General features: G+C 55.1%; 1 protein-coding gene across 1 annotated transcript in view; it reads right to left on the bottom strand.

The window, feature by feature from the left end:
* Positions 1-6: 6 nt before the first annotated feature.
* Positions 7-10,008, bottom strand: part of DUSP8 (dual specificity phosphatase 8) — a gene marked incomplete at its 3' end in the record, with an annotated part of 38,377 nt that continues 28,375 nt past the window's right edge. The window contains exons 4-7 of the mRNA XM_008644284.2: positions 2,382-2,548; positions 1,010-1,169; positions 709-832; positions 7-316 (exon numbers count right to left, since the gene is read on the bottom strand). Coding sequence (XP_008642506.1) covers positions 7-316; positions 709-832; positions 1,010-1,169; positions 2,382-2,548 — 761 coding nt within the window. The remainder of the gene's footprint in view (positions 317-708; positions 833-1,009; positions 1,170-2,381; positions 2,549-10,008) is intronic.

Genomic DNA, 10,008 nt, shown 5'->3' with positions numbered 1-10,008 from the left:
GAGGTGCAAGCCATTGAGGCCCTGCTGCAGGGTGGTGGGAGACAGGACCTTCGGGGTCACGCCCTGCCGCTCGGGGTCACTGGTGGGGGACACCGAGCCGGTGCTCCTCGGCACATCCTCGGCCTTCTCTGAGGTAGGTGTTAGGGGATGCCGGCTGCCCTCAGCCACCTCTGCTGGGTCCTGCTGCGTATCCCCCTCGCCCCGGTCACCCTTTGACTTCAGGGCCTTGAGGAGCTTCAGGCTCCTCTCGTACTCCAGGAGCTGGCCCAGGAAGTTGAAGTTGGGCGAGATGGATGGGCGACGGTCCTTAACGAACCTGCCAAGAGGCACAGACAGCCCCGTTGGTGCTTGGTCCTTCGGTGGGCCACCCTACTCTCTCAGCCCTTTAGGGGAGAAGAGGCATCATCGAGAACCTTCTGACCAGACCCTCCAAAGAAAAGGGTCTTGGGGAACCAGGGGGCCTCAGGATGCCGCAGGATTAGAGCTGGGATTGCCTCCCCACTCCCTTTTATTACTCCCAACTATTCCTCATTGCATGCACTTTATGAGTGGAGGTTTGGTTTGGTTTAGTTTGGTTTTACTGGGACCCAGTCAAGGCAAGACAGAGCTTCAAGGAGCCCTGACCCTCTCCTTCTGGGCTCAGCCTGCTTTCCTTCCCTGGAGTGAAGCGTACTGGCATAACCCCCCCACCCTCAGGGGAAAACTCACCTGTAAGCATCGTCTGATGACATACCCATGGTCTTCATGATGTAGGCGATGGCAATGGTGGCTGACCGGGAGATCCCAGCCAAGCAGTGCACGATCACCTGGCAGCTGGACACCTTAGCTTTGTCTGGAGCATGGCAGAGGAAATAAAGAGAACAGTGATGGTGAGCAAAATGGCTCTAGCCTCCCTCCCCAGACCTCAGTGCCATTGTGTGAGAGGACAAGACCAGGGAGGACAGAAGAAGAGTTCAGGTTGTGAAGGCTGAGAACTGGAGGCTTTGCAACCATTGTAAGAAAAGCTCACCGATGAATTCAATGGACTTGTCCAGCCAGGGAAGCAGCTTCTCACAGTAGTTGTCATTGACAGGAATGCGCATGAAGTGACTATCACAGATGAAGTCTGGCTTGGGACAGGAGTTGCTGGCATTTAGGACATAGCTTATCCCATTCTGTGTCATCAAGTCCTGGTGGGAAAGAAGCCATCAAACGATCAGCTGAGTTCAGACAGCACCACGTACTGAAGACCTGTCTTGCCATGCACACTCCCTGCCTTTTCCCATCCCAGCATTTTCTCCTGTGGGTCTCCTAGTGCTGCCTTGGCCTAGGTGATGATAATACAGCAGAGACCAGCTGAAAGGTTGTATTAACTTAAATGACACAGGTTTGAACCTCAGCAGATATTTATTTTAGTCCAAGTAAAGTAATCAAGGCCAAAGATAACTGGAAAGGGGTTCCAGAGGGGAAAACCCAAGAACCCCAGTATGAGAAGAATAGGACAACACAAGAAAGAAAATTAGCAAAACTCTGTCTGAAAGCTGTGAAAGTATCAGCTGAAGGAGAAAGGAGACATCTCACCAACAGAGTGGAGTGAGTCACTGGTAGGACCCTATGTTAACCAATGTGGCCAGAAGATGCTCTATCCATAGGGAACAGAGTGAGGTCAAGTGCGGAGGCCATGCGTGGGCAATGCTTCTCTTCTCCAAGCTTGTGGCCACATTGTCGGGATGGCAGAAAACACAGTTCCAAAAGATGAACAAAACCCTCCAAGGAGGTGGGGAGGGAAGGAAACCATCAATTTCTCTGCCTGGCATTGGCTCCTCAGGATTTTAGCCCCAGGATTTTGGCCCTGGCTCTCCAGTGGCCGGTTCCTGCCCTTCCAGCAGGCTTGATGGAGCCAGCCCAGCTCCCAGCCTCACATTCCTGTCATTTTTCTCTTTCATTTCCTTCTACTCCCTGTACATAATTTCTCTCTCCCTCCTTTCTGTCTCCAACTCCCCTCTGGTGTCATGGTCCCTCTCCCTCCTTGCCTGCCCTGGATGAGGACGCCTGGCTGGCTCCCTCATGACTGCAGTAGGCAGATGCCTGGCAGCACTTTAACTGCAATTCCTTCCTTCCTTCTTTCCTTTCTCTTTCTTTCTTTCTGTCTTTCTTTCTTTCTCTCTTTCTTCCTTTCTTTCTTCCTCTCTTTCTTTCTCTCGGTCTTTCTTCTCATCATTACTTTTCCTTTAAACAAAATTCCTTCCCTGGTGTGACACCACAGCACAGCCTTTCTGGCACCTTTACAAGGGAACTGTGTGGTCTTCCTGCTGGGAAGGAGTCCTTAATACTTTCACCCCTCTGCATGACTGGGATCCCCAATGGGACAGGGCAGACGTATCCCCACGACAGGGCTGTACCTTGTTCAGGACATCCTTCTGGGAGCCCAGGTAGAGATGTGGCAGGATGCGTGTGGGGCCGACGTTGGCCACAGGCAAGCACGGCTGGGAGATGCTCATTGGCAGGATGGCAGCTGGCTTCCCCTCACAGAGCCCTGGGAAGCAGGATGAGAAGGTGGCAAAGCCTCCTGTGGAGAAAATGGGGACATTGAGCTCGTAGCAGCAAGGCCGAGATCATCAGTACCTGGCACCGCGAGGACCAGGCTGGGGACAAAGTGGTGATAACCCTGCAGCACTGAGAACAGAGACTCGAGAAGCAACAAGCCACCAGCCACCACTAACCAGTGCAGATACACTGTGATGTCCATGACACACACACGGAGAAAGGAATGGAGACCCAGCTCTGATTTTTCCCATCGCAGCTGGATATTAATGCACGTGTGAGACATCCCACACCATCTCCAATGAAGTTGGCTCTTCTCAGCTTCATTCAGACAAATAACAGGAAGACAGTCCTTTTCTTGGCTCCCTACTATTCTGAGGACAGGGTCACCTTTTAATAGCAAAATCCATCAGGGCAAGATGACGACAAGCAAGCCCACTGAGATGCAAAGCTCCTGGGGTCTGGGAGGTCAGCCCAAACCTTGCTGCATTGGCTACACTTACACATTGTGGTTTCTGAGAGATGCCCCCTCTGCCCAGCCCTGCCAAGCCCATGATTTCTGCCACACCATGGTGGCATAATGGTACCTGCAGGCCACTGCTCTTTTTCATGCTCTGATCCTACTGAATGTGACAGCAAGCAGCATCCAGTTTACTGCACCAAGTTGCTGGGCAGTCACACTCAGATTGAGCATCTTGAAGCCCAATATTGAAAGAAAACCCCCAGCTGAAGTTGCAGTAGCTGGCATGGGACAGCCAGAGCTATTGTCACAGTGACTGGCATGGTCAAAAGCCTGAAGCCAGTCCTGAAAGCTTGAGCAGGGCTGCAAGCCTTGCCCTGCTTGCACAGTGGGCAGCAAGGGGAGCTGGAAAACCCCTGGTGCTGTTGCATGTCCTGCACAGTTGCATAAGACCACTGGTGATCCTGATTTGCTCTCACTCACTGATCCCGTACTCCAGGGTAGAGCCAGGTCTGGCCTAACTTCACTCCCCTCCAGCTGAGGACATCTGGGTGGCAGCTTCATGCAATGGAGAGGAGCTTGAGTCATATCTGCCTCAAGTCTCCCTTGAGGTTTTCCCAGCCATGTGAATGAGCAGATGCAGCTTGACATCACCCAAAGGACAGAGAGGACTTGGGGGCTTAACTGCCTTTGACTGTCAAAGGGACCAGGACACTCCCAGGAGAGCCTTTTGAAAGCCCAAGTCTCTGGACTGAGCATCATGAGAAACCCTGGCTCATCTCCACAGCTGAACAAGACCTTTTAACAAGCTAGTCTCTCTCCCCTTCAGAAGCAGGCCAGCCTTGGCATATTCTCAATTTACTTTCTCCAGCACTTCGGCAACATTTCTGCTGATCGTCCTGGAGCACCTTTCTGGCTGCTGGTGTGGCACCTACACTCTGGAGAGGCATGACTGGTGCTGCAGACAACCCACCTGACATGTCTGTGAGATGAAGGTGATGGAGAAGCCAGAGCAGTGCACAAAATCATGCTCACACCACCTGGGAACATCCAAGGTCCTCCATAACACTCCATCTCAGCACCTCCTGGTGTCAGCTCCCACTGACCCAAGGGGAAGGTGTCCTTCAACAAACCTCTTTCCTCCCCTGTCTTGTGTTTTCCTGTGTGGCAGCTAACACAGCTCCCAGCTTCAAAACCCAGTCAAAACAGAAGGAGTAGAGTTAAAGCACCTTATCTTTTCCAGCACTTCCTTTTCTCTGGCTCCCTCCGAAATGACATCACCTCTCAAGTGGGACATTAAATCAGAGCAAAAGCAGGAGGCCCAGCACAGGTGCAGCATAGCTCTGGTTACTGCTCATCCCTCTACTGTGTCCCCATTGCCAAGGACTGCCCATCACTAGCCAGAGCTCTGCATGAACACATGCAACCTCCCTGCTTTACCCCATGCTGATGCTTGGGGGATGCTGGGGCAGCAACCCTGTGAGAAGTGTTCCCTTCAGTTGCCTCTAGAGAAGCCTGCAGCACTTGAGTTTGAGCGGGGCACAGATCTGACCCCTGGGCTTCTGTGAAACAACATGGGAATTTTTCTGAAGGAACGTGACACATTTTTGGGGAGCAGGGTGCACACAAATGCAACCCCAGGGATCAGTGCCTGCTCTGGTCTGTAGGTGCCCAGCCTCTTGCACTCACTCACATCCATCAGGAGCTGCCCAGGGCAGTGGATGGGTTTGTATGACTCTTTAAGGTGATCTCATAGTTCAAGCAGGTCAGGGCATGCTGCTCTCTCCCCATTGTCTGCCTCCACCACACTCAGCTGGCAGCAGATTCTCTGCCAGCCCTGCCTGGGGAAGTCCAGGCAGGAGCTGAGGGGGTTGTGAAGCAGGCAGGGATGTTTGTAGAGTGGCAGCAGCACCCTAAGCTGCAGTGCCTACCTGGGCAGGCTGGCACAACTGGAGGATGGTGGCACCTGAAATGATGCCCATAGCTCACCTCACTTGTCCTATGCAAAGCCTGAACCCTGTGTCCAGGAGCCCAGGCATGCTCCCAGCCCACCTGTCCTCATTTCCCCCATACTTGCAGCTGCTGAGGGCAGCCTGGCCTTGGGGAAAACCCTAGAGATGGGGCCGGGTACCCGACACCATCCCAACATGGAACCGACGCTCACCCCACCCTGTAGCGGCTGCTCCAGCATGCCTTTCATTTTTAGAAAGCAAAGCAGCTCTTCAAAACAATCCCAAAGGCAGTGAATGTCCCTGGCTGGGCTCCAACTGATACCTGGGCTTTCCTCCCCTCTATGCCCCAGGCCATGGATCCCAGATTTTGCTGGGAGAGAGCAGCAGAGCCCAATGAGGTGAGGAGCCAGGGTAGCACCAGTTCTAGCCTTTCCTCTTTTATTTGCAATGCTGGTGCCAGGAGCACCATTTCTCTTGGCAGCTGTGGAATTAAGCTCAGGAAGGATTTGTTTCTGTCATGGAGCGGGTGTTTGGGGATCTCTGGTTTCTTCTGGATGCTCCCCTCCCCTGGTGAGGGCTTGCTGGGGAGGAGCTGGTCCTTGTGTGGCACAGCCCAGTGAGCTGCTCGTGGCTCCAGCATGGAGGGCTCTCCAAACCATTCTCTGGAAAAAACAGTGTCTTCCTGCCTACTGCAATTACCTGAGGCAGAGATGGTGCCCAGGAGGAGAAGTGGGAACTGGAAGGGAAGGGAACCAGAACAAAAGTGGGGATGCTTTCGCTGTCCCTGCTGAAAATGGAGGAAGGAGGAGCCAAGAACCAGCATCGGGCAGGTTCTGGGAGGCCTAGGAAGTGAAAATCACCCTCCCAGAAGTGAAAATCACACTGAGGCACAGAGTGTTGCTGCAATTTAGCGCCAGAAGAGTGCAACAACAGAGACCTTGCATCTCCCCCATCCCAGGTTTCACTCACAGGGTGCTGACCACCCTTCCACCTCCTGCTGTGCCCTGCAGAGACCCCTCTGAGCCAGCCCCGAGCCCTGCTCTGTATGGCCCTTCTGAGAAGAGAGGGGAAAACACCACAACTTCTCCCCTATCCCCATCTTTGCCAGGCACTCCCCTCTACACATTTTCCAGCTGAACATCTGTGACAACCTCCCCAGTGAAACTGGATTTATTGTGAGAACAGATGCTGCAGAGGGAAGGCAAACAGCCTGGGAATCCTCTCCAAGCCTGTCCATCAGGCCAGGGGGATGATGCCAGCAGCATCTTTGAACAGGCTCCTGTGGTACCCGCACTGCTGCAACTGTTGGGAGCTGTGTGACTCCTCCCCTCGAGCAGCAAACTGCACAGTGAGGAGGCCCTTTGCCAGTCCCTGCACCAGTGTCTGCCTACGGCCCTGAAATGGCTGTAACCAAAATGAACAAAAAGACAGACAGGGCCAAGGAGATTACAAGGTGCAAGGACAGAGATGTTGGACTGCTGAGCTGGGACCCTGGCACAGCTGGGGAGCCCTCCACTGCCCTGGCTGTCACCTTCAGGTGGTCTCTGGGGACATCCTAGTCATAGCTGGGTCACTGACAACATCTCAGGCAAAATCTATCATCAGCAAGTGGCACTGTGCCCTTCTCTTCCAAAGCTGGGCAGCAGTGGTGGTGCAGAGAAGGTGACACAGGAGGTGACAAACTCCTGGCTAGGGACAGGGATGTGGTGTGGCATTATTTTCCTTCTGGTGGTAAGCCCCAGCTTTAGGGATTTACAATCCATTAAGCTGCATGAGATCTTAACGAAGACACTGCAGAGGATATAAAGAAGGTGTGGGACACATGAAGCATGGATATCCCAGCTCCCTACTGTTCCCTGTGTCCCTCCCTGAACCGAGGCCACCTTTTAGGCTGGAGGTGTAAAGTGGAGATGGGGCTTGAAAACCCTCTCACACCTTGCTCTGATGGCTTCACTCTGCCCATTCATCTACAGCCCCATGGACTCACCACCTCCTTCAGAGTCCTATGGAATAACCCAATAGCTCTGGCCTTGATGCTGTGCCCTGCTGACTGCAAGAAGCTGTGAAAGGGCTGCCCAGGGCACCTGCCTCACTCCAAAACTGCTCCTCAAGAGAGCCACATGGCTCTTGAACATCCCCAGCCCTGTGAGTCTCATAAAAGTTCCCCTAGAGACACACTGAGCAGCATGTCCTGTTCAGCAGCCTTCCCTGTGCATCGCAGGCTCAAAGGTTCCCATCAAGAAACAGGGAAAAGGTGACATGTCACTGTGCTGTGCCATCAGTTTGTGGCAGCAAAGAGGAGGGGAACAAGCACACCCAGAGGTGGAAATCCTCTCTGGGCCAGCAGCTGCCACACCCCACTCCTCACCCCCAGCTCTCACACGGGAAGCTAGCAGGAGACCTACAGGGGTATTAAAGATGTGTTTTACAGCCCACCCTCATTGCTGCAATAATGAGAGTTAGAGAGCAGCAGTCAGAGCTGTTCAGAGACCGGCTCCCCATGCAGCTGCCAGAGGTTTTGCGGCAGCCCGCAGCCCCACCAGTGGGTTTTGTGCCTGTGCTCGTGCTGGAGACCCTCTGCCCCGCTAAAGCTCCTGGCAGCTGAGGGGGCTGAGAGAGGCCAGGCTCTGCCCAGCTCTCATTAAAATGCCTGTGGTGGCTGAGAGCTGCTGCCAGGGCGGCACGTGGCAAGGAGCAGCGGGGCATGCAAGCGAGCACGCGCCTCGGCTTGCTGCTGGAGCAGCCGCCACGCCGGCACGGCTCCCTCACTGCTGCGTTGTCTTGGTGGCCAGCATGGTGCCTGGATACCCCCTCTTCATCAGCCCAGCCCCTTGGGGGACATGCTGCTCCCAGCACTCTGACACATCCATCCCCAAGTGTTAAAGCACCTTGCTGAACTGAGGTACAGCAGGAGATGACAAGAGCTGAGGAGACTGCAAAACCCCAGCCCTCACCTGCCTGCATCATGCTCAGCCTTCTTATGACAATGAGTCTGAGTGCTCGGCTGAGCTTCTCTGCCGCAGGTTGAACTGAAGGACAGAAAATGGAGGGGCCTGGCAAGCTGCACATCAACCCCCAGAGCTGCTGGGAAAATCCCTCTTTGCAGAACGCCATCTCCCTGACTCGTGCTGGGTGGGAGCCTGTTGGTGCCGGCAGCTAAGCCAGGCAGCATGATGAAACACTACTTACAGCCACCCTTACTCACTGTGCTCCAGGGAGCTCCGGGGCTTTGTCAGCATTTCCCGCTGCCTGAGACGTGTCTGAATTTCCCCCCTGCCTCCATTCTCACTGTTTCCCCGGGTACTGTAGTCCCCTTTCATTTTGCCCATCCCTCCCAGCAATGCCTGATGTGGACACAGCCCATTTGCTTGTGCATCCTTCCCACAAGCCTGGTGAAACCCTGGTGCTCCGCAGCCTACCCAGCTTGCCCTCTCCTGGATGATGCTTTTTTATGTCCCCCCATCTCAGTGCATTGGAGAGAGATGCCCAGTTTTCAACTGGTCTCTTTTTCCACTCCCCCACTCCCCTGCCCAGGTTTCACCATCCCCTCATTTGGCACAAAATTTCATCACCCCACTGCTGGCTCAGTTTTGTTTTTTTTTTTTTTCCAGGCAATGGGGATGAGAAAGCCGATGAATCAGCCCTATTATGGATTCACGTGCATTCCCTGTTTCCCCAATGGTCACCCCAAACAGCCTCTGTCCATCTGCTGCTACAGTGCCCTGCTGCCTCCCAACCTGCACCAGCCCCCCATGCCTTGCAGGCTGGTCTCAGACCCTGCTCCCATTCTCCCAAAGAAACGGAAAACATCCTTAAAAAAGAGGAAAAACAGCAGAAAGGAAGCCCTCCGCCCACACAACCATGGACACACTCCTTGAGCTGTTGGGCTTGATTTTCCTCTGGTGACTGTGCCTGCTTTGGACCAGCCTTACTTGTTCTAAGTAAAGAAAAATGTGTCATTTCCAGGAGTGACTTATTACTAATGACACCATCACTGGGTTATGTGCTTCATGCCACAAAAACCTGTCAAGCACTTTTAGCAGCCTCCCATTTTAAGTGATGATGGAGGGGAAGTTGCTTGATTCAACCCTTCAGTAATCTAGGTCATCCCAGGCTCGGCATATTCTTAAACTGCTCCAGTTAATATCCCCTTCCTCTGCGTGCCCTTCGCCCTGACACCTTGGGGTGGAAACACTGCAAAAGCCCTTTCTGAAAGAAACCACCCAAGATAGGCAGGCAGGGCAGCGCTGGTGAAGCGAAATGGCTCCGTCAGGCAGCAGCGCAGCGCTCTGAGCCCATGGCTCCTTGTTCTCCCCGCCGTCCTCGCCCGAGGACGCAGAGATGCTGGCGGCAGGTCCTGCCGCGGCTCCCGCAGCTTTCCTTCTTCCCTCCTCCGCTCCGTCCGCGCCCTCGCCAAGCCTGCCTGGACAGCGAAGGGTTCGGGGGAGGCCGGAGCGGTCCCCGCGGCCAGACAGTCTCACCTTACCCCGCACCGGGTGGGAAGGCTGCCTGGCGCCGGGGCCGCTGCAGATGCCTCTGCCCGCTGCAGGCAGCCGCTCACCTGCCGGAAGGAGCTGCCCTCTCCGTGCAGCTCCTGTCCCAGCCCGGCCGCCTCCGCCAGCGCCGCGCACATCGCCCCTGGCTGGGGCCCGGCCATCGCTCCGCTCCGCTCCCCTCCGCCCGCTCCCCGCTCGCTTCCATCGCCCCGCTCGCCAGCTGCCTGCGCTCTTTGTATCGCCAGCCCCGCGCTCCGCTCCCCGCCGGCCACTCGGCAAAGGCGATCTCCGGCGCCCGGGCAAAGCAGGGCTCCGGCGGCGCAGCCCCCTCCTCCCGCTCCGTCCCCATCGGAAGGAAAGGCGCCGGGCCGGCTGACAAACCTCTCTTGTCCCTGCTCTCCTTCATCCTCCGCACCCTTATTTTCAGCTTCATCTGCCCCTCGCGCATGTCTGTCCAGAACTGGTCCTCGGAGGGAGCAATCATTACATCCACGGGCATCCAGGCAGCTGGGCTGCGGCTCGCGGGGGCACCTCTCACCGTCGCCAAACAACAGCTGGCGGGCAAACAAAATACTAA

The sequence above is a fragment of the Corvus brachyrhynchos genome, unplaced genomic scaffold (genome assembly GCF_000691975.1).
Source record: "Corvus brachyrhynchos isolate BGI_N302 unplaced genomic scaffold, ASM69197v1 scaffold62, whole genome shotgun sequence".
Lineage (NCBI taxonomy): Eukaryota > Metazoa > Chordata > Aves > Passeriformes > Corvidae > Corvus > Corvus brachyrhynchos.
The sequence above is the reverse complement of the archived record's forward strand: the minus strand, read 5'-3'. Positions and strand labels throughout refer to the sequence as shown.